The sequence below is a fragment of the Phoxinus phoxinus genome (genome assembly GCF_949152265.1).
Source record: "Phoxinus phoxinus genome assembly, chromosome: 9".
Taxonomy (NCBI): Eukaryota; Metazoa; Chordata; class Actinopteri; order Cypriniformes; family Leuciscidae; genus Phoxinus; species Phoxinus phoxinus.
The window spans coordinates 16638491-16664027 of NC_136884.1; the positions used below are offsets into that span (position 1 = coordinate 16638491).

The following is a 25537-nucleotide window of genomic DNA, read 5'->3' on the forward strand; positions in this document are numbered from 1 at the left end:
TTATAAGTTAAGTAAGCTGGTTATAAGTAAAATGACGATACAATTTCATGTAATAGCAAATAGGGCATGGCAATATAGTCATAAGTGGCATGTGCAGGGCTAGGTTGGGTTAGGTCCTTAAATTGGAGTGAATAAATAAAACTACGAAAGGGACAAATAATAATTGAATGTACTGCAAACGCAGTTAACAAATTTAATATTGCACTTTTGTCACATAGAAATGCACTTGACATGCACTTGATTTTGAGCTAGGATGCCGTAAAGTACATTTACTGCTATTAAATGCTACTCGCCCTCATGACATTACAAACCTGTATGACTTTCTTTCTTCTGTGAAACACAAAAGAAGATATTTTGAAGAATGTTGGCAGCCAAAATCCTTTTGATTGACTTCTATTTTATGGACAGAACAAAAAACAGACTCAAATGATTTCCCTTTATGTTCCACGGAGTAAACCATGACATTTTGGGTTGAAATACCCCTTTTAAAACAATAACATTTGTGAAGAGTTAACACCTAATTTATGTAAGACATATCTATCTTTCATGAGGGTCTCATTGAATTAACATTTTACTTCAATTAAAATTCATCAGAACTATAATTCATACAACAAATTGAAAAAGAAAAAAGCTTGTCCTTAATCCATGGGACCTATAGGCTTTAAAGCTATTTTGTTAAGTTATACTTCAATTGCCCTACTGTAATTTTCCATGGTTCTAGAATCCAGAGTTTAACTGTAGTTTTATTGACCTGTTAGATCATTTTTAATAAATACATTTCTGCCAAAACAGTAACACTTTAGTTTAGGGTCCAATTGTCACTATTAACCAGTTGTTTATTAACATGCATATTATGAGGATATTGGCTGTTTATTAATACTTATAAAGCTCATATTAATGCCTTTTTCTGCATTACCATATCGTTTAATCCTACCCAACACCTAAACTTAACAACTACCTTACTAAATATTAATAAGCAGTAATTAGGAGTTTATTGAGGCAAATGTCGTAATTAATAATTAGTTAATAGTGAGAATTGGACCCTAATCTAAGTGACCACCAAAACACATTATTTCTTCACTGTTAGGTAAATTACTATAAAGGTGGTGGTGCTGGATTGACAAGCTTGTATACAAACTATAGTTGTGTGTATTGGCGATTTCCAATTTACCTCATCATGTATTTACATAGTCGCGGCGGTTTTCAGCTAGATTCACAACAACCTGTAATGTTCCAAAATCACACGACTGTATAAAAAAAAAAATCGGAGTCAAATCTGAATCAAGCCACTTGCACTGTTTATTACTTCATAGAAAGTGTCGGCCCACAGGGAAAATGGCCGGTATGCCAGATTACCAATCAAGCCCTTGGCATGTAGATGTACTGAAATCGATGTGTTGATGTGAATGTGGCTGCAGTGTAAAAGACACGGTGCTATGTAAAGGCACGTGTGTGTGTGTGCCAGCATTTGAGCTTGAGAAGTTGAGTATATGCATTCACTTTTATGGTTCTTTGTGTGTCGGCATTGATCTTCTGTCTGTAGAGGTGTGAAATCTCTACTGAAGGCAGATAAGGGTGCAGAGTCTGACACTGCGGATTAGTACTAAAGAATACTAGCATCTCTCTCTCTCTCTCTCTCTCTCTCTCTCTCTCTCTCTCTCTCTCTCTCTCTCTCTCTCTCTCTCACATGTACACAGATTTATCTGAAACACAACTGCACATGTATCTTGCTTAGTGTCAGCAGTGGTTTCAGGAATGAAGAGTTGAGGCAGGATCTAAGCAAGGCAGTAACTTTTAATAACCCAAACCAAACCACTAAACAACTTACGAGAGTGGACAAAAAAAGAACAACTAAAACTGAGGACTATATAGCCTATAGTCAGGCTAACTGAGGAAGGAAACAAGGGTTGAGGCTAATCAATCAAAAAATGAGTAACTATGACGGCAAATGTAAACATAGTTCAAACAACCGAGGAGACAGAAAGGAAAAACAGAAAAACGAAAAGTCTGTTCGATCGTGCATTCTTGTGTTCTCGTACTACGTCTGCTTCAACCGTCGAAGTTCAATTCCAATACTCAAGAACTCAAGTACAGAGGACACATGAAAGTACCTGGATGTGTTCTTGATATCGAGTATGCATCGGATGTCGTTTGAGTCGTTTGTTTTGCTTAAATTTAATCAAAAGAATGTTAGGTTAGGGTTAGGGTTAGTAGAAGAAGTTGACATATTTGCAAAAGTGCTTATGGTTGGTAGAATATCTGTTGGGGAGCATCAAAATAAAGTGTTACAAGATATTAAGCAGACAGTCTACTAATAATGACTGGTAGTTGACATATAGTTGCAAAGTTACTTATAGTTAGTAGAATGTCTAAAGTGGACTAGTGAAATAAAGTGTTAACAGAGAATTTTAAGCTATATTGCGAATATTGGAGTCAGAAAGCCACAGCTGCGCTTAGTACATATTCACACTTCACCACCAATATGTCATCCGGGAGAAATGACCTAACCAGCAGAATCAGCTGGGATATTCTCAATCTTTTTGGCATTAGACTTGTATCAGAGTGTACTGTGCTTGCACAAGCTCAAAGTGTTACTGTTATGGCTTTGTTCACACATAAAATGACCAACTCCCAGCGCTGAAAAATTATCAGAGCTGAGACTGTTGGCATTTTATTTTTTTCATGTCATGTATTTATGAATACAATCAGCTGGTTGTTGAACAAGTTTAGTCAGTAGAGTGCTTTACTCCAGGTCTTCATTGACGCACATTAGTCAGCTTGCTAGAACTTATGTCCAATGCCACTCAGGATTAGGACATTACTGACTGATCATGTTCACAACCCTTTCAAGAGAATTCCTGTCTTCTCCTATAGTAATTGGTTTTCACATGTGCTCCAGAGACTTCCACGAAGGCCAAGGGCATCCATCTTGGAGTAAAAAATCAAACACTGTTTATCTTTTTTTTTCTCTCTCAGCATTGCAGATAATCTTTAGCATGCGATGCATTAGTTTGAACTTCCTCTTACTATAATCACTCAGAGAAACCCATGCTAATGAAAAATGGGTATTCATGAGAAATGGGTCCATATCTCAGCCCACCGTTTTATAAATAGAACTAATCCGAATCCCCTCTGCAAAACTTTCTGACAGACTTTCCAAGCAGCGACACACACAGGAAAGTTTGATGTGTTTATGTGCACTTGCGTCCCTGAACTGCTGATGTTTCAAAAAAACGAAAAAGTTGGATTAGCAAATTGGGCGCTGAGAACAGTGAAAATAGATCTTATCCTGTCTTCCCTCTCCTATCTTTGTTACTGTGTTTTCTGATTTTTTTTTAACCAGTCTGATATTCATATTTTGAAGTGAGCACAGTAAAGCCCTTTTGCGATCATCTTTAGTAATTTTTGGTATGTGTATAATTTTCGTGACACGCATCTCAAGCTATTACCTTTTTTCCCCTCAGATACACGAACAAAACAGATTAAGTCTATTATTAGATAAAAAAATTCAGACTTTATTTATAAAAAAGAGAAATAAAACAATTAAAATAATACAAGTAATTCTGCAGTCTTTTAGACTCTTTAGTGATATGAAATATAATTATTTATTTCTCATTCTAGCAAATATTTATTTTTTGTCACAATTTGTCATTTCTCGCGATGATTATTCGATATATCCCACAAAATTATAATTAATATAAGTGAAAAAATACATCATCACTAAAAGTATAAGTATATACCAAGTTCTGTCATGAAACTCAAGATGGCGCAGGCTGATTGGTCCTTAACGCAACCTGATGACATTTACATCGCTTACTACTTGGCACAAGCTGATTGGTTCCTGTCGCATCTGCAGCCAATGAGCTCGCTGCTCAACATTTATATAGCTGATTATCATTTGCTATAGCAGTTTGCAGCACACTTTCAAAGTTCCTCTGAAACCCTCCACCCTCCCCAGCTCCTCCTGTATAGATCTGCTACAGGTATGCTAAGATATGCTATTTGTGTAGCATATCAGAGTTTGTATTAGCAGTTGCTCATGCTGAAATTATCGCTATGAAATGAGGACTTTCCGGAAATTCTACGTTTACAAATTGTGGTTACAAGTTCTGTGAGGGCGTGGATGCTTTAAAAAAAAGATGTGGGAACATCTATTAGGAATTCCAATGCGGTCACAGGTGTGTGCATTCATTGCTATTTTACAATGGCTTTCTATCCTTTTAGAACTCTCCTGACTGACAAGGCTGAAATGCTCAGCTAAATGCTTTGAGCCATGATCCACTGTCAGCAAAGTCAGCTCCCTCAGAGGGTGTCTGAGTGCTGATAATCTGGCTTTAGTGACTCTAGACACGATCTCTCAGAGGCTGATGGTTCCATAGATAACTACTACAGCACCTCTTCTGTGTGATTGCCTCTTTATGCTAATGAAGGTATGCCTAACTTCCCAATGAGACCTTTGATTATCCTGTCTTACGCTGATGGCCTCATAAATATACATGTATCCTTGAGACACAAATCAATGCAAATGAGAAACTAATGTCAAGCACCAAAATATGAACAGATATGTGACAGAAAGCAGCTAAGATCAATTGAGCCTTTTCTTGTGGGTGCCCTTTGATTTCAATATTACATTATCAACATCTTGCTTAGTGTATGCTAGCTTAGCCGGCTAGCTTGTCGGATTTCGAAATGGAAGCCGTAATCAAAACGAAACGACAAAGTGTTTAATTTCACACTGTGTTAGCATTGATGACTGGTATATTTTAGGATTTCTAATTAGAAAACAAATGGAATACCCCAAAAAGTTCTTTCAGCCAGGGGAATCGCATAGGGGTCTAGTTGGGGTCGGATTTTAACGGTATCGTGAGATTTCTGTTTAACACCCACCTCTACCACCTTTCTTGTGTAGTCTATGTAGGCCTGTCTTGTTTGGATATGTATGATATGTCATTTTCTGCTGGGATAGTGAAAAAGTGGGCTTGGACAGAGTGCTGATCCAGCTGTCAAGTCTGATTTGCCTGGGCTGAGTTGATAGGGAGCAGTGTCATTGCTATACCTCCTTCCTTTACGGCTGCAGTGGTTTCGGAATGATCTCTCTCCAAGGCGCCGCTTAGTGAAGTGATCGGGAATGGACCTGACAGCTGGTTAATGGGTGGATTTGCAGCAGGACTGCATTCGTTACACGCTTTCTTGTCTCTTTGTCTTATGCTCTCACCCTCTTTCATGCCCCTGCTCTGTTACAGACTTGTTTTTCTATGGTGTTCTTTCCACACCTTAGGGTTATGGCGATCAGTGTTTTTTTGTGATCCCTGCAATCAAATTTGTTTCCCCTCTCTCTCTTTGTCATCTCATTGCGTTTCAACTATTCTTTTACTTTACTTTCCAAGAGCTCTAAAAAATGAATAGCACTGATGGTCAGAGATATCTGGTCTGTGAAACAGTGGCACCAATCTTGATTTTATACACCATCATATTTCAAAGCACATAAAAAAATACACATCGGAAATGGTGGCATCCTTTTTGAAAACCCATCGTGTGTCCAAGGCCACAACTGGTATTTCATCCCTTGCTTTCAATAAAGTTCCAGGTCTGAGGCGTTATGCTCGAATGCAGTCTGATTTGTTGCAACAAGTCTTTAAATTAAGTTTGAAATTTACTTATGAAGAGAGGTTCCATTGTTGTACATCTGCACCAATGGAACGTTCTGGGTAAAATAATGAATATTAAAGGCAGGTTATGAACTACCTATGATGGTCGAAGGCAGTATAGTTCCCAGCTCATAGATTTTTCTGAAAAGAAACTCAGGCCCTATTCAGAACTTAATATTCCCCAGACATATCTCTCCTTTCTAACTTAGTCTGAGACAAATGTAGATTGATAAGATACAATGGCTTTCTGGTGTTATTCAAACTTCTCTCAGGGAGTTGGAATCCGTAAAAGTGACTGATTGCATCAGCTCACTCCGTCTTATCAGACCGTTTTGAAACGGCAGGACTTGAATGACCTCTAATCTGAGCTCACCCAGGAAAGGACAAGACCACTGACAGCTGATGGAAACACAAAAGGAGACTAACTGGTGAAATCCAGCTTCAGATATCAGTTAGAGTCTTGAATTCACTTTCAAAACCATTCTAGAAAGAATCCATGATTGTTTGTACAAATGAATACTTTTACCTTCAGCTTAGAAAGTAATATTGGGGCTACAAATGGAATATTATCAAGACAGAGTTGCTGTCTGGTTATAATGTAATGCCCTACTCTGGCTGTGGTGAACAAATGTGAAATTTGAATCTTGTTTGGCAGCCAAATCCAAAGTTCCAATGGCAATTTCACTTTTCATGTTGTGGCTTTTACGGGTATATCTCTCCCCTTCTGGAACATTTAAAGTGAAATCTATGAAAGGCTGGAGCATGCAGCACAAATCTGTCGATCTTAATAATAAAATGTGACAAATAAAACCATTTAATAATATATATCTTGGCAAAATAAAGTCATTTATCATCTTATTTTTAACTGAAACGTACTTTAGATGCCACAGTCTATTAGACAATGATTAGAGGCAGAGAGAACCAAATGATTGGAGAAGATGACAGTGGCTAATATGCCCCTAATGGCAGGACATTTCTAGTGCGTAAATGGCACGTTGCATGCCGCACTCTGTCATTTCAACTAAATAAGCCGTGTGATTGACTGGCCACTGCCTATGGTGTTGCACTGCCTATGGCCCGAGACAATGGAATTAGCTCCAGTGTCCTATTGACCCTAAATAGGACACGCGTTTTGGCAAATAGATGGATAGATTGAATGTGGCAGGCAAAGCCAAACTGTTCTGACCAAATTGGTACTCAAAATCGAATCATTTCTGAAAGTGCTTGTTTATTTTCTGCAAAAACGGCTCCTTTTTCAAGGGACACAAGCTGGAAAATAATCTCAAGAATGTGTGTAGCTATATCATAGTTTTGGCTGTGTAAATGTCTAGACTAAATTATCATGTACTACACTACACATTCTTCTTGTACTGCAAGGTCAAAGCACAGTTTGACTGTCTTGACTACCCTTTCACCTCCACAAATTATTTAATCAAATGTTTATTCAAAATTAATGTTGTAGTGAGTGAAGCCATTTTTAATGGCCAAACCATATAATGTAGTCTAATTAACTGGAAATGCACAGCTGCAAGACTTTTACTCATGGTGAGGTATTGCTTTGGTTGTTGTATGCAGTGCATTGGCATACATTGGCATATTTTAAGAGTTTTGGCATGAACGGCAAGTCGAAGACTGGAAAATTGGTTTGTCTCAGCATGTCATGATCTGTAGTCAGTCAGTCTTGTTATTGATTTAATTTCAAGCTGTAATCTCTTACTGTGGGTATTTTTCTGTGATTGTCATAATGTTGTCTTATCTGACATCGTTTCTCATCTCTTTCTTTTCAGATCGAAATGTTAGAGCACAAATATGGGGGCCACCTCATCTCACGGCGCGCCGCTTGCAAGATTCAGACAGCCTTTCGTCAGTATCAGCTCAGCAAAAACTTTGAGAAGATCCGAAACTCCCTCCTTGAAAGTCGTTTGCCACGCCGTATCTCCCTGCGAAAAGTGCGGGTGCAAAATACAGAGGGTATCTCAGCTGAACGGGCGCTGGCTGAAGGCTGCAATTTAGCAAGTATCCCCCTTGTCCGGTCCCCATCCCTGCCCACCACAGTAGGAGGCTCCCTCACTGATCTTGAAGATTCTTTCAATGAGCAAGTCCAGTCTCTTGCCAAATCCATTGATGATGCACTTAGCAACTGGAGCATGAAGACCATGTGTTCACTCCAAGAAGGTGGCACCTACCAGTTTAGCTCAGAGGCATTTAGTGCAGCTGGTGACACATCTGGTTTGGCAGGGACAGTCGGAGAAGGTGGCCTCACGGACCCTGCCACATTCCATAGCGGAATAGGCCAAGTAGACAACTCTGAGAATATGGCCCGGAGTGCCAGCAAGCTGATGATGGCCTTCCGGGATGTAACAGTTCAAATTGATAGCCAGAACTTTCGCATGTCCTCTTCCGTTATGGAGTCCTCCACTTCTGTTTCTCTTGGTAATTGTGTCCAGCAGGGGGCCATAATTACTGAGAGTCCACAGCAACCACTGTTTAATTATGCAAATGAACAACCTCAACATGGACAGCCACCACCATCTCCCCAGGATCCAGCTCCTCCACCTCCAGAGCTGGATTTTGAGGAAATACCAGATGGCGACTTCCCAGCCCCTCCACCAAGTGAGGAGGAACTCGGGGAGGATCTACCACCTCTGGTGCTGGACAAACAGGAACTTCCAGAACCAGCAATTCCAGTACAGACAGCAATAACCTCTGAAACCTTGTCTCCACCAGAGGTTGCAGAGAAACCAGTCACCCCGATTGTAGAAGTTTTGGAAGCTAAACGTATCGAGTCAGATACAGCAGACAACAGCTCAGAGCAGATGAGTAGCAGCAGTACATCCACGTCGGCCCGGTCTACTTCAGAGGTCTCGTCCAAAGAAGCTTTACAGGCCATGATTCTTAGCTTGCCCAGATACCAATGCGAAAACCCAACCAGTTGCAAATCTCCTACCCTCTCCACTGACGTCATGCGAAAACGCCTATATCGTATTGGTCTCAACCTCTTCAACATGTGAGTACCATGATAACCTTTTATCTATAATCATAAGGGCCCTTGACTCTTTACATCACATTTGCTTAAAGTGACTAATGGCAAATTTTTTTGGCTATAAGACCATGTTCTCTCTCCATGTATAAGTTGTCCTCTCCTGTCACTAATATATAGCTTATTTTCAAAACTCACTACATCCCAGTCTTTCTCTGTCTCACTTCCCTGTCTCACTCCTGTCATCCAATTCTGTCTCCAGCTGTGGCTAACACCCCCTCCCTGATGCCTGTCACCTTGGGTTTGTCTGACCCTATTAATAGCACTGCTTTTATTCAAAGTGCTGTCCTCACTCCCTTTTCCCTAATATCATCTAACTCCATTGAAAACATGAAGACATTTTAAAAGTAAGACTTTGTCGAATAATTTTATAGCACACTACAATAACTAGACTATGGGGTTATGTGTGCATAAGGAAGAGATATACAGTCATGGTCAAAATTAATGGCACCCCTGGTAAATATGATCAAAACTGGCTGTAAAAAATAAATCTGCATTGTTTATCCTTTTCATCTTTCATTAAAAAAAGATAGCAAAACTCTAACATTTCATTGAAGTAAAATAATTAGAAGTGGGGGGAAAATCACATTATGAAATAAATGTTTTTCTCCAAAACACGTTGGCCACAATTATTGGCACACTATTATTATACACTGTTTACAATTTCCTTTTGACAATATAACAGCTCTGTGTCTTCTCCTATAATGCCTGATGAGTTTGGAGAACAACTGACCAGAGATCAGAGACCATTCCTCCATACAGAACCTCTCCAGATCCTTCAGAATCCCAGATCCATGTTGGTGCTTCTTCTCTTCAGTTCACTCCACTGATCAAGTCAGGGAACTGGGACGGTCATGGCAGAAGCTTCATTTTGTGCTCCGTAAAACACATTTTTGTGTTTTGTTTGTTTTGGATCGTTGTCCTGATGGAAGATCCAACCACGGCCCATTATAAGATTTCTAGCAAAAGGCGTCAGGTTTTGATTTTTTTATCTGTTGATATTTGATCCACAATCCACAATGCCATGTATCTGGCCAAAAAGTCCAGGACCTCCAGCAGGTAAATACTGTATGCCCACAACATTAAAGATCCAACCCATCTAACGTGTTTGCTGCCAAAAAGCTCTTTTTTTGTTTAATCTGACCACAGAACCCTGTGCAGATTGAAGTTCCAGTCATTTCTGACAAATTCATTTGCTGGAGTTTGTTTTTGGATGAGCAAGGAGGATTTTTCTTGAAACCCTTTCAAACAACATGTGGTGATGTAGTTTTTTTAAAAAATAGGCTTTCTGACCCCAAGACTCAACTAATCTCTGCAATTCTCCATCTGTGATCCTTGAAGAGTCTTTGGCCACTCAAACTCTCATCCTCACCGCCCTCACGTTCTCTTCCTGGCAGATTCGTAACATCTTTAGTTGATTGGAACTTCTTAATTATTGACCCTGATGGTCAAAATGGAGATTTTCAATTCTTTAGCTATTTTCTTACAGCCACTTTCTATTTTGTGATGCTCAACAATCTTTTGATGCACATCAGAACTATATTCTTTGGTTTTACTCATTGTGATGGATTATTAAGGGAATTTGGCCTTTGTGTTTCCTCATATTTAAACTCCTGTGAAACAAGAAACCATGGCTGGACAATTTCATGTGCCTAGTAACCCTGGTGTGCTAAAAAATTTAAATATTAATGGGAATATACTTCAGAGATATTTTACTCATAAAAAATTATAAGGGTACCAATAATTGTGGCCAGCGTGTTTTGGAGAAATTGTATTGTGGTTGGGGATCCAACAAGTTTGGGAAACACTGCTTTATACTGTAGGTATCATTGTCGTAATGTCCCAAGAATACCACATAAATATTGACCATCAACTATTCAAAAGTTATAAAATGTAATTGCTGCTTGCAGCTATGTTTAATATTCTATTTATTTTACTATTTATAGCAAAGATAGCAGGGTAAGATCTCATCTCTATCCTGTTTCCTGCTTTCCTTACTGTTATACCTAATTACATGTAGCAATTATCTCCATTCTGTATGTATATTTTGATCCAAATAACTTCTGGCTAAATTCCTCAAGCTCATTTCATCAACCTATTTTTAACATGTTTTGTTCAGATTTTATTTTTTTTTCAGGACCAGTTTGTTCTTTTTTTCATACATAATGGATTTTATAAAGATTAGATAACAGCAAGATTATGTCAGTTTACTAGCAAGGAACATAATTTCTAAAATTCATGCATGACTGCAATATGGCAATCTCCCTCAAGGCATTATTTTGCTGCAGTGCCAGAAATCAGATGCTACAATAAGTGTCTGATTAGAAATTATAAAGCCTAGTAAATTCAAGTAAAATGGTTTCTAAGATGACTGTGATATGTAAACACACACACACACACACACACATACACACACACACACACGCACGCATGCACGCACGCACGCACGCACACGCGCACACACACACACACACTAACACTTTTTTGTGAATATTTTCACAATAATTCTTATATAAATTTGACGTGTTTAATTTGTGTATTTTGTGTATCATAGTTTTTAATTAGTTTATAGCTGTTTATTCATTTTGTATTGTTTTACTTCATTATCTACTAATTTGAGTTTTCAAAAGAGATCTCACTTTTTTTTTCTATTTACCTCTTGTATTAATTTCAGTAATATTAACATGCAGAGTAACTGTCTGCTCTTGTAACTGTCATATATCATCCACACACACCATTCCAACAAGGAAATCTGTAATTCAAAGCTGGAGAAATGCAGCTCCACTTTACAAATCTTATTGGCTTTATTTCTGCAGTGTCACATTGCTGCCAATTAAAATTCTGCTCCCGCATGTGTATTCTCTATGTTCAGCCAAGAGTGACTGAGGCAGAGTTTGATAAGAGCTCTCTGTACGCAAAACATCACAGAGGAGCATGATGGGAAAGGTTGAATCAGGACTGTGCTGGACTATGTGCAGTGCTTGAAGTGGAACAAATAAAGTGCCGGTACTCACCAAAGGGGGTGGGGCTTTGTTAGTGGTGAGAGGGGGAGGGGGGTTATGGGGGGATTGGTTGTCTTTCTCTGTAGTTTTGGTTTGAACGTTGGGGATTGAAGTGTGAACTCTTTAATAGGGTCCCAGGGCATATGCTCACTCGTGAGGTCTATATATTTGTTTGTTTTTTGCAAAATGGTCCAAACATGCAAATTGGTTGATAACATAACTGCAATAAAGTAGACATATAGTTAACAATCACTTGTTTACAAAGTAAAACTATACTTACTTAAAATGTTCTTATACTGAACATGTTAAGTTCCTGTCATCTCTTGGAATATCTGAAAGCAGATTTCCCCTATTATCTGTCATTATTAGCGGAACACAAGAGGAGGCGTGTACCGGCGCAAACGTTCCCTGGTACTATTTTGCAGGTTCACGTTGCGCGTGTTATTCATATGGTATTTTAAGGGCACATGCTTGGCCATAATAGCGTATGCACAAGGCGTATACACTTAGATTCTCTCATCTACACAGATGCAGCAGTTTTAATTTTTGCAAATCATACAATATTACAAGGAAAAATATCAACACACAAGGGAAATCATTGTTGTGTCAATGAAAATGTGAAAAAATAAATTTAGCTTACACAGTTACCCAAATTATTATACGCCTGTTCAACCAAAGCTAATTTGCATGGGTTTCTGCTCTTAAATGGAAGTTGAGATGACACGTTACGATGGTTTATTTCATGTTACGCCCAAGTTATGTGGCTACTTCAGACCAACCCATTTTAGATTTGCGTCCGCCCACAAAGTTACTTGAGTTTCGCGTTTGATACTTGCATTTCAGATCGTTAAAATGGGGCCCTATATCATAAATGGGTCATAAATGTAAAACATTAAGGTCAGAAACGTATTCTACTCAAATGTAGATGTGAATGCATGACATATTGTATGCATGCGGTCCCTTTGTACATGGTTGCAGCAAACCTTAGAAAATAGCTACAGTATAAACATGTTGACAGTTTATAGGAATTTGATTCAGCAAGATTATTCTCTCTGGACCCCTCAAAGTTGTGTAGTTTGTATGCACAAATGTTGAAGAGGTCTCAGACATGAACTTGGGATGTCGACTCAAGGACATGTGAGCGAGGAGTAGCATGAACATCCAACTATAAAGCATACATCACATACTTGTTGCAAGAGAGTGCCTTTTGCCAAAGCCCTGGAGTATGCAATCCACCTGGTAGAATGAGCCCCAAGTCCTAAAGGTGAAGCTTGTCCGCCGTGCCTCAAAGGCCAGGGCAATGGCATCCCTCACCCAATGTGACATTGTTTGCTTGGTGCCGCTGTCCTCCCCGGTTGCAGCCCCCATAGCAAATAAAAAGTTGTTCGGAATTATGCGACTGAATTAGAGCACGAACTGGAAACAGTAAAGGGAGTTTCTCCTGCTCTGGCATAGTGGACGATGGAGGAGAGAAGGCTTCAATAATGACCGGATGCACATTAGAAAATGAAACTTTAGGAAAGTGGAAGGCAAAAAGCCTTCACCAATCCAGGGGCAAAGTCTAAGCAGGATAGCCAGATCAGCAGAGCCTGCAAATCCACAATCTTTCGTAAAGTAATAGCCATTAGAAAAAGCTTCGTCAGGATCTGAAAAGCTTGACATGCTTTTGACTCTAGTAGCTCAAAAGTGGTCTTGACCAGCCCCTCAAGTCCTCAGCCGCCTAGCTCCACAAATGAAGCGGGCGATCAGAGGGTGTTTCCCCATTGGAGCTCCGTCGATCAGGACGTGACAAGCTGATATGGTGGCGAACAATACCCTGAGAGTAGCAGGACATGTGCCTGTTGACAACTTTTCCTGCAGAAACTCCAGCACTGAAACAATCTGGCAGTGAAATGGGTCTGTACGGCTCGCAGTACAAAGACACAACATTTAATGTCATAAATTCTTCTAGTGGATTGGGCCCTGGCACTCAGAATAGTCTGTTACATCAACTGGAAGCCCAGTATCTCTTAGTTGGTCCCGTGAAGGTTATACGTGAAGGTTCCAAAACTCATGCCGGGGATGAAATATTGTCCCCTGGGCCTGAGACAGAAGGTCCCTCCTGATTGGAATCGCCCAAGACGAGCCATTGAGGAAGGATATTAGACCTGAGAACCAAACTCTGGCCGGCCAACGAGGCGCTATCAATTAAAGGGAAGACCCTTGTTGCCAGACCTTGGCCAGGACTCCCGGGAGCAGTGCGATCGGTGTAAACATAAAGACACATTTTTAGCCATGCATGGGCCATGGCGTTCAGACCCAGGGGGGCTGGGTGATTCAGATAAAAGTAGAGGGGGCATTGTGCTGTTTCCTCTGAAGCAAAGAGGCCCACCTCTGGCTACCTCAGGGTGGAGTTCAACATTCAAATGCCCAGAAATGTAAATCGCCCTGAGGGACAGGAACTTGTCCTGAGCCCAAAGCAGAACCTGCTGCGCTAGCACTAGGACATTGTAGCCCCTAAGCTGCTGAAGGAAGTACTTTAGGGCTAGAAATACAGCCATAAACTTGAGGCAATTGATGTACCAATCGAGATGATGATCTCTCTAGATCTCTTGGGCTGAATGGCCATCTAAGAACACACCACAGTCTGTACGGAAAGCATCTGTCGTTAGCAACTTCCGACAACAACACACGCCTAGAGTGGGGCCCAAGGTGAGGAAGCGAAGTCTGACCCTGGCTCTAAGCCACAACGGAAACGGTATCATGTGTAGAAAGCCCAAAGGTATCACCTTGGAGCAGGGATGGAACAACGGTGTCGTGAGGATGTTGGGAAGGAGCTACTTGATTATGCATCCCGTCCCGAGGGGGCACACCACCATGGACTTGGGTGCCAAAGCCTCAGGACTTTTTCTTAGTGAGGAGTATGGTCCTTAAATCTGGCCTCCTCACACACCTCGCCACACTCTGCTTGAGGGCCTTTTTTTCTTTCCGCTTAGGAGCCGGACCGGGTTGGGTTACAGCCAGTCCCCTTGAGCACAGCAGGGAAGAAATTTAACGAAGGCCTCCTCATGCCTCTTCACCTCCTGGAACCTGCTTGTGATGGTGTTCATGGAGTCACAGAACAGTGTGGAAAGCAAGACATTGGCATCAAGTAGGAACACTTTGTCCCTGTCCTTGATGCCCTTGAGGTTTAGCCACAGATGCCTCTCCATGGCAACCATGGTGGGGAGTGCTGGCTTATTCAATGACGTAGAGCTCCCAGGGGAGAGATAGCCTGCTGGCATCTCTTCCACCTGAGGCATCCTCATATAACCACGTGCCCATGCGCTCACGATAGTTGAATTAGTCGACATCGAGAACACATAGACACGCAATGAATATGGTTTCCCTCATGAACAATTTAACTCCTCATGGAGGTCCTCGAAGAAGGTGAGAGACCGTCGCTCTGCCCCCTCCCCTTGGCCAACGGACAGAAATCTGTCTTCTAACTTTGAGCGCTTGCGGGTCTCTTGTTCTTGTGGCCAGTCTAGCTGTAACCTGGCCACTGGACGAGTCACCACCTCGATTAAGGGAGGAGTGCTCGGAGGCAGGGCTCTTGAAATCCATCTCGCCAAAAACAAGAGATGCAGCATCCTCTTCCTGATCCAAAGAAGCTTCGGGGCGTGATTTGGAAGTGGGCGCGAGGACTTCCCGATCTGGAGAGAGAACGGGAATGGGAAAGGGAAGGACCCGTCTCCTGCTCCTCAGTCAGATCGATGTGGGTGTTTGCCCTTGGAAATAAGCGAGAAAAGCACGTTTGCGACATGATATTATCTTATCTTTTCTTTTTTCGTGCACAAAATGGCGCCCCTTGTGGCAATGTTGAGAATGCAACATGTTGAATTGTGTTTTGACACATACTATTCAATGTACTCATAGTGTACAAGTTCTAATGGAAAAACTTTTGCTGCTATTGAGGTGGGATATGGGTAAGGTTAGGGACAAGTTTCATGGTATGGTTGGGTTTAAGGCTGGGTTAAGGTGTAAGGTAAGGGTCAGTAGTTTATTTATTGATGTAATTACAGAAATTGTAATTACATTAAATGTAATTATAGGACTTAATATAAAGTTGTTTCGCTGTTTTGTCCTCTTTTCTATTTTACCATCTATTTAAAAAGAAAATTGAAGATCCCACCCCAATAATTGAAGAAATAGATGACTTTTACCCTTACTTCTGCATTTATTTACCCATGACCTTGCAGTGGCACTGTATAATTGTAGTTCCTTTAAAGCATTGCCATAATCTGAAGATAGAGAGCCTAATTAAAAGTTCTTCATCGGCTATGAAAATTCACTGGGTGAATATGGCTTTAAAAAGTTAAAAGCTTATTCAGATGAAGTACTGCTTTTCTGTAGTAAACCATAAAATATCTCCATGATTTCCCTTTCATTGTTGTCTCAGCATCTAAGGTGAAATGCAATGTTCTTACCTTTTAATGAATGCATTTTGTACTAAAAGCAATTGTGTGCATGTAATAGCACAAGCAAATAAAGGAGTAGATCTGAGTCATGAGTGAATATATTTTTTTTTAATTCCAGACAGCATCTAACAGTGTGTTCATGACGTGGTAGCTTACATAACTTAAAGATAGACTTGCATATACGCACAGTGGCTTTTTGTCCATCTTGCAAAAGGAAAGATGCATAATCTACAAATTTATTTTACACCCGCTCATCAGATTTCTTTTAAATAAAGAAAAGTGCTGTGAGAATTTTGAACATATGGCTAAATCCCTCAAAAAACTCAGCTTCAACTGTCATTCAATTAAAAAAAATAATTTGTGATAATTTCTCTCATGTTTACTCTCATCTACCCTCTTGTTGTTCAAAACCCATATAATTGCTTTCTTCTTTGAAACAGATTTGTCAATGATTAATAAATGTTTTACGTTTAAAAAAGAAAATAGGTGGAAAAAAGTGTTAATTTGAGGGTACGTTTACACAGCAACAATGTACTAAAAACAAAAAAGTTTGCCTTTGCATTTTTGAAAAGTTTCACGTACAGATGACAACGTTGTCAAAATGATCCCCATTCACACGGATCTGCAAAAACGACTAATACAACGCTGTATTATTCATGCCAGGCCAGTAGTTGGCGATGTCACTTTGTAAATAAACACTTCGCACCTATAGACTGAACACCCTTTTTTGTAGCTTACACAGAGACGATAATGCTATTATGTTTGAAAACATGCACTTTTACACAAACTCTGTGTTTTCAGGCCTCCAAAATGGCATTGTCATGTAAATGAATGGCCAAAACCCATGTTGAAATCGATGTCGTGTAAAAGTCCCCCTAAAATGAAGCTATTGTTTTAATTTTGAATCTGTTCAGATTTGTCCACTGACCCTTTCTACACTCTAAAAAAATGCTGGGTTGTTTCAACCCAATTTTGGGTCAAATATGGACAAACCCAGCCTTTGGGTAAACATTTTTTAATTACATTTTTAACCCAATGTTTGGGGTTTGTCCATATTTGACCCAAAATTGGGTTGAAACAACCCAGCATTTTTTTGACTGTACGGGACTGAAGAAGGCACGCGCCGAAACGCGTCTGTGCAAAAAAAAATATTTATGCATAGTGCGGCCTCTTTCCTACTTTACAAACCAAGTTTTTATACAATTTAAAAAAAAAATTGTGTGTACATACAAATCTACATAGGGACTCTAAAGAAAGAGTTTAAACATCCTGCAAAACAACAACAATAAGACTATTACTTTATGCAGCCTGCAGAAACTCACTCAGAAGCTTTACAACATTATTATGGACATTTTATACATGCATTGTATCTTAGTTTAATATAATTCTACTTTGGATTTATGTGATACGCAAAATACAATACTTTGATTACATCTGTTAGTCGATCAACTTTTATCACTATCAAAGAAAGCGAAATAAAAATAAACAAGTCTCTCCCTTACCCTCACGTCATTACCTCAAACACCCCGACAGATAAGGATAAGCCAATTTTTAATCAAATGGAGGTTTTGCTCCAAGAGAGTGAGTGAAAAGAGAGAGGGGTTGTCATTAGTTCCAGCAGTTCATTTTCTGCAGGGTAGCCTAATACCTGTGACAGCTCAGACTGAATCTAAAGCAGGTAGGTGTGTGTGTGTGTGTGTGTGTGTGTGTGTGCTCTGGGACGAGACACTGAAATCTGAGTTTGGATTAACAGAGAGATTTGGGGACTGGAAAGTGCTTTCCCTAAACAGATAATTAGTAGAAGGATTATGGGGGCTCAGTGCAGTGAGTGTGTATATGTTGGAAAGAGCATGCAAAGGACGTATAGAGGACGTTGGTGCGTGAACAGGGGACGCTGGTAAGCGGAGTGAGTATACCGCTCTAAATTGAGTTTTCACCTGCCTCGTGAACGGAATGGGAATGTTTCTTTTCCTCAAAAGAGAGGAAAACAGCAGGAGGAGAGCGGGGAAAGGAAAACATGGAGTGTGTGGGTTTGAACATAGATGTTTGATTATCTGTGTGTGTGTGTGTGTGTGTGTGTGTGTTTGTGTCTAAAGAAAGGAGACTGGGCATGATCGCCTCAAAAAAGCTGCACTCTTCCTGTCTTGTAAGTGTCATGTTTTATGCAGGGCTTGTGCCAGCAGTTCACCTGCCCCCCCTTTTTTCTTAAAATGCCAGAATAGAATCAGAGCACAGATGTTAGTTGAGTGTTAGGTGAATGCAGCTTATGTTTATGTAAAGCTCTTTCTGTCTCTCCGGATGTGAAGATACGTAGACATTTCTTCAAATGGAAGCACTTTTGGCCCTGTGTACTTTTAGATAATTCGCTCCCCAAAACACACTTTATACACTCCCTTATTTAATTCACACTAAGTGCAAATAGCCAAACTTGCGGCAAAGGCAGTTTTCTATTCACACATTCTTTGTTTAGACAGTTCACCCTTAAAGTGATAGTTCACCCAAAAATTTAAATTAGCCCATTATTTACTCATCCTGAAGCCATAGGTCACACTTTCAGATGAAATCAATAGGAGTTATATTAAAAAATGTCCTGTCTCCTCCGAGCTTAATAATGGGAGTGAAAGGTTGGTGAAAATTTGAAGCCCCCAAAAAATGCATCGATCCATTATAAAAGTAATCCATATGGCTCCAATAAAGGCCTTCTGAAGTGAAGCCATGCGTTTCTGTAAGGAAAAAAAACATATTTGATACTTTATAAACTATAATCTCGGGCGTCCGACAGACGGCCGCACACATTAACCGGCATTTAGGAGCTATGTGGAGTATTTTTATCATGGATGGATGCACTTTTTTTGGGCTTAAAATTTTCACCAGCCATTCACTCCCATTATAAAGCTTGGATTAGCCAGGACATATTTTAATATAACTCCGATTGTATTCGTCTGGAAGAAGAATGTCATGTACACCTAGGATGGATTGAGGGTGAGTAAGTTTAATGGTGTCATTTTCATTTTTGGCTGAACCATCCCTTTAATAGAAATATCATATTATTTCTTACACTTTTACTGCATTTATGATAACACACACACGCGCGCGCGCGCACACACACACACACACACACACACACACACACACACACACACACACACACACACACGCGCGCACGCACGCATGCACGCACGCACACACGCGCACACACACACACACACACACACAACAATCAAAATTAATTTTAAAATTAAATTCATGCATCTAGTGTACTTTTTTTTATATACAGTTAACCTATTAAGTTTTTACTATAGCATTCGTATACGTTTTCTGCGAAAATTACAACCATTTTTACTTGATAGAAAGTTTAAATAAACAGACGCACACTAGAGATGTATGGGCCATGTAACTTAATGTAATGAATCACCAGTCAAATATTTTTCTGTTTTCTCCATCACAATAAACATACTGTACAAAAGAAAAACAGCATAACCCTTCCAGTATCTAATATCATTCAATTGGATATCATTTCAATGCCCTTACAGTAAAACATAGTGACAGGCTTTTTATTGTAACTGACAAACAGGCTGTTCATAATATCATGTTCCCCTCAGTAAAGCTAGACTGTGTCAGCAAGAGTCGTACATTTATTATTGGAGTAAATCAGTGTAATGAATAGGAAAGAAGCTGTGAAGTAGGTATATTGTAGAATGAAGTCAGGCAAACGTGCATGGTTTTCTCAGCATGTGGATGAGTGAAAGTTTATTGGACCCTCTATAAATCCATGTACTCCCGATCCCCCCCCTCCCTCCCCAGGGCAAAGACTTAGCAATGAGAATGCTGACCAAAGGAATAAAGCAACTCTATAAAGTACAGCCGAGAAGCTTCTTTCTGTCCCTCGTTGTCACTTTTATTGTCTGAAGGCAGGAAAGCGTTGACGTTCTGGATATTGATAGGGCACTGAATGGAAAAATAGAGGTTATTAATGCGCACTTGGCTTCTGTGGAATGTGAAGGTTTCCTTCACAAGGAAGGAAGCCTAACAAACCTGTTTTATCATCGCTTGTACATATTTCTACATTTTTATATCCGAAAGGCTTTCGGTTTCATTCACTTCCACTAATTTACAAAAACTGTCCATTATGTCGCTTGATATTGCAAACTGTTGTTTGTTATCGTAATCATAAACACAAGGTTTGAAGCGCAAATTATTTGATAATTTACTACCTTTTGTTATTTTACCAGTTATTAACTTTGTGTGGGGAATTGCTGTTCACTAATAATCCAACCTGATCTCACGGCAATTCGTACGAATTTTACGAGGTGGCTAATTCGTACCAAATCACACGACCTCACTCGTACGAAATCATACGAATGACCTACCCCTGACCCCGCCCCTAAACCTACCCATCACGTGGGTTTAGACAAATCGTACAAATTCGTACGAATTAGCCACCTTTTAATCACTCGTACAAATTCGTATGAATTGGTCGTGAGATAGCGTTGAATAATCTTGTGTTAACTAATAATGTGTTAACAGTACTAATATGTCTCTCTCTCTCTCTCTCTCTCTCTCTCTCTCTCTCTCTCTCAACACCCATCCACTATCTACCTCTTTCTTCTGTGAATCGGAACAGAAATCCAGACAAGGGCCTTCAGTTTCTCATCTCTCGTGGTTTCATTCCGGATACACCCATAGGTGTGGCGCACTTCCTGCTCCAGAGGAAGGGGCTGAGCCGACAGATGATTGGCGAGTTTCTTGGCAACAGCAAGAAGCCGTTTAACAGAGATGTGTTAGAGTGAGTATGTGAAAATCCTACCATAATCCATAGCTCAAGAAAAAGATCAATGCGAATCTGTAGCTGTGTGCAAAATATATCGTAAAAGAGAGAATATTTACACTTTTAAATGGAAGGAATTGTTTTTTTTTTTTCCTCTGTGAATTTTGGAGAGTCGTGGCATTTTTTTAATGAGATCTCCCTTGGCTGCTGAGCTCCCACAGTCAAACTGCAGAGCTTTGCACTTGGAAATTATGCTCTCTTGAGACCTCTTAGCAGATTCTCTCTCTCTGTGTGTGTGTGTGTGTGTGTCTGTCCTAAATGAGTAAATACATCTATTCTTATATTAGGCCCTGTGTAAACTTAAAGGTGCTGTATGTAATTTTTTGACTGTACTAAAGCATAACAATACCGTAATATGTTTGCAGATATTTAGAAAACATGCTGAGTGCACACACTCGTTTCTCTGAAAAACAATGACACAGCCAGTTATTTTACTTTCAAATGTGCGTTCTGTGTTGGAATGTTTGTTTTCTGTTTTGGTCTGTGTGATCTCGCCCACTGCCAGTTCACCCAACAGTATTTCGACACACTGGGATGCCAATTGGCGGAAAACACAAGCATATAGCAGCCATGGAAGCCAGTTAACAAACTGGGTCAGAGATCGCAGATTCTAACCGACCTAAAAAGCCTCCACAACCATCTAAAAATCTCTATGAACGGGAGCATATTAAAACGTGATATCAACTCATCATAAATCAATAAATCCACACATTACAGTGTCAACTCATTAACATACAGTGTGTGCAAGTCTCCTCGCCTTGCATTGTCAATTGACCGTTCGCAAAGACCCGCCCCCCTTATTTACTGTCGCTATGTCCGACAAGCTACGCCGCTCTCACGCCACACCATGTTCTCACGCAGTGAAAAATACATCGCGGAGCAGAGAGGAGACTGACAACACACTGACAAACAGGACAGACCAGGTTACTTTTGATATATCAGATAAACTGTCAATCAAGCTCCCTGCGGAGGGTCAATTGGGCTCATTCCTGTTGCGTGTCCTCAATCTGGCAACCCGCGTGAGCTTCGAGTCTTCGAGCAGGAGGGGGCGGGGCAAACAACTCTCTCCAATAGAGCATCACAGTCCCGCCCACAGCCGGTGCCGGAAGTAAAAATTCAATACAATTTCTCCATAGACATTTGGGGTATAAGCCATAAAAACGTAACCATACATGGTAGACTTAAAACCAGCAACGGCTGTACTAAGCGATTGTATATGCTCATATAAACGCCAAAAGTTCATGGGGCACTAACCTTGATTTGAGATAAATGCCTTTTATTCGCGATGTCTTGGATAAGTACTTCATTACCCACAATCCTAAACAATCCCACAATCCCACAGTGATGCATCTGATTGGTGGATGTCGTGTAAACCCCGCGAAGGTCAGAGCGTTGCCATGGAAGCAGGATTCTAACAGTAGAGACCAGAGCCCGTCTACATTCTCTGGTAGAGACTTGAACGGACTGTTTTCTTTAGCGGAAGCCATATAAATAGTTTTTAAATCAATACATTCCTTTTTAAATTAATATTTTGTGTCAAATTATTTATTTATTTGGTAGGTAGCCATGTAATAAGCGGGATAATGTATAGCGAGTTGGTTGTTATAGCGAATACAACTCCCTTCAGGCTTCGCTTCGGGCTCATAATCAGCCTTTCGCGAGTTGTATTCGCTATAACAACCTTTACATTATCCCTTACTTATCGTTCACTTTAGATAGGCTACTGTAGCCTTCATATGGTATGAGTCATATCAAGCATTTTATGATGCCACTGTCAAAACAATATTAAGCCTAGGCATACCTCTTCATGCATTTACTGAACATTTGTGTAATAATTCATGGCAAGTTAATAAACTGAATATGACGGTCCAAGAGCAGACCATGCACCGGTCCATGCATCAGACCGGTGGCGCTGTGCACTTTCTGGTTTGCTGACCATCACTTTTTAATTTTCACTTGTTGTGGATATTAAGAAAATACATTAAATGTTATTACAATTAAGGATGAACTATAACATCATGAAAATGAGCATGGACCTCAACCTGTCCTGTCAGCAGAGTGTCCTGTGTCATAAAGGGCTTTGAAATAAACACACAAACTAACGTTAACGTTACACACTGACTGAACACACGTGTGTTGATGACTGAGCTGCACCATGTTGCTAACGCTATCGTTAACCGCCTTCACACACACAATATATTATTATTTTTATTTACACGATTATTACTGAAATAACTGCTATTAACTACACATTTACTATATAAAATTCACTCAAAAGGCTCTTTTGCGGCTGTGGCTTCAGTCGACTTCAGTGAGGCGCGGTGGGTTATGGGATGAGTAGTTCCTTCGCTCGGAAATGAAAATATGTACACAGTCTTGTACCTTTGCCTTTTTTTGGATTTTCTCTTCGTTTTTTTACTCGAAATGATATGTTGTATGCTTATGAGTTCAGCCATAGCTGGTTATCCTCAGACATGCTCTAAAACTCTTTAGATACGGATTTTTCCAAAAGTCAATGGGAGAAATGAATGGGAAATTTACTTCCGGCACCAGAGCTCTCTCGGGCTGTGGGCGGGACTGTGATGCTCTATATTTTGAATTTGGACTGCAGTACCCATTTCAAACGCTAGTTGTCAATCTCACATACTGCACCTTTAAAGCAAAGTTTTAAAGTTAAGTCTTTATAGAGTTGGCATTTAAAGTCCGGAAAGTAGATAAAGACAATAAACAAAGAAACATAAATTTATCACAGAGTACTACTACTCAATGCTTTCTTTTGGTATAATGTTTTTTTTTTTTTTTTTTTTGTCAGCTGAAATACAATTAAATTAAACAAGAGTATTAGATATTTTTTTTTTTTTTTTTACTTAGAAATGTATAAATATTGCCTTTGCAAATGACTTAAATAAAAAGTTGAAGTACTAAAATAACAAAAACTAAACGGAAACAAATAATTTAAAGCACAATATAGAAATATTACTAAATATATACTATAATATTACAATAGAATATAAAACTAATAAACAAATGAACAAAAACAATATTAAAGGGCACCTATTATTCCCCTTTTCACAAGATGTAATATGTCCCCAGAGTGTGTATGTGAAGTTTTACATGCAAGTTCAAGTACATACAAGTTTAAGTTTAATTACAGAATATAAAATTACAAAAGCACATAATAAAACTTAAACTAATTAAAATGAAGACTGAAAATGCATACATAAAAGATCATTTAAAGGGCCAGATTCACTAACAGCTTGCTCCAGCGCAAACCCTCTTTCTACTGTCAGGATTTACTAAAGACACGCAGTGGAAAAATTAGCGCTGAAAAGGCATGTATACCGTTATTTTTGCGGCTGATCTTATTGCATATGCATTTGTAGGAGTTTCCCTTTCAGGCGTAAAATTTATGGGAGGAGAATATTTAAATAAATCACTAATGATTTACCAAATTATTTTTGGTAAATCATTCCAAAATGATTTACTAAGGTTTGCGCTCATCAATGTACTGGTGTTTGCGCCATTATTTACAGCCCCAAAAAAGCACATCTTAGACCAGACGCTAACTTGTAGATTGCGTTAGTCATTATGGAAATATTCCGGCTGCGTCTGTGTTCTTTAATTTGCACGTCGTCAGTAGATCACACGCAGAACTTTCCACTCCCATTGCTCTGTTTTGGAATGGCGCTCTCACACTAATTTGCCCTGTTTAGTAAATATGCCCCAAAATAGTATTAAAATACATGTAATGTAAAATACTAGATCATAATATTGCATTTAATACAATAAGAATACACTGAAGAATGTTACGTTTGTTCCGAGCATGCAAAGCTCTTCCATCTTTGGAAGTACAGAAATAACTTCACCTTGATAGATTTTTGGAGCATTTGGGAGCTTTATTATTTTCCCGTAGAACCCTGGAAAGGTCTTTTACAAATACTCCCCAGAAAGCTTTGCAATGTTCTGGTAATCCATCAATCCCTGGTCCTTTTACTTTTTTTTTCTGCCCAACATCTCCACGAAAGCTTGATTTTTTTTAAACACATTTTTGCAAAGGTCAAGGTGTAGGCTTAGTATTAAAATGTCAGTAGAAGAAAAGAGTAAAAAAAAAAAAAAAAAAAAATGTGTGCAGTGCTGATCAGAGAAACAAAAGTGTTACAATAATAAGAAATATTCAGCTGGTCAGAATTATTTGACCCCTTGGTAAATATGATCAAAGATGGCTTAAAAAAGAAATCTGCATTGTTTATCCTTTTGATATTTTGATATTTCATTGAAGTAATATTTTTGATAGTTGGGGGGAAATCACATTATGAAATAATTGTTTTTCTCCAGAACACATTGGGAACAATTATTTGCCTCCATACAGAATCTCTCCGGGTCCTTCAGATTCCCAGATCCATGTTGGCGCTGCTTCTCTTCAGTTCAGCCCACTCATTTTCTATAGGGTTCAGGTCAGGGACTGGGATGGCCATTGCAGATGCTTGGTTTTGTGCTCAGTGACCAATTTTTGTTTTGATTTTGATGTGTGTTTTTGGATCACTGTCCTGTTGGAAGATCCAAACATCGCCCATTATAAG

General features: G+C 39.6%; 1 protein-coding gene across 2 annotated transcripts in view; it reads left to right on the forward strand.

Moving 5' to 3' along the window:
• Positions 1-25537, forward strand: part of iqsec3a (IQ motif and Sec7 domain ArfGEF 3a) — a 131392-nt gene that overhangs the window by 63903 nt on the left and 41952 nt on the right. For both annotated transcript variants that reach the window (XM_079622411.1, XM_079622412.1), the window contains exons 4-5: positions 7436-8655; positions 20754-20915. In XM_079622411.1, the coding sequence (XP_079478537.1) occupies positions 7436-8655; positions 20754-20915 (1382 nt within the window). The remainder of the gene's footprint in view (positions 1-7435; positions 8656-20753; positions 20916-25537) is intronic.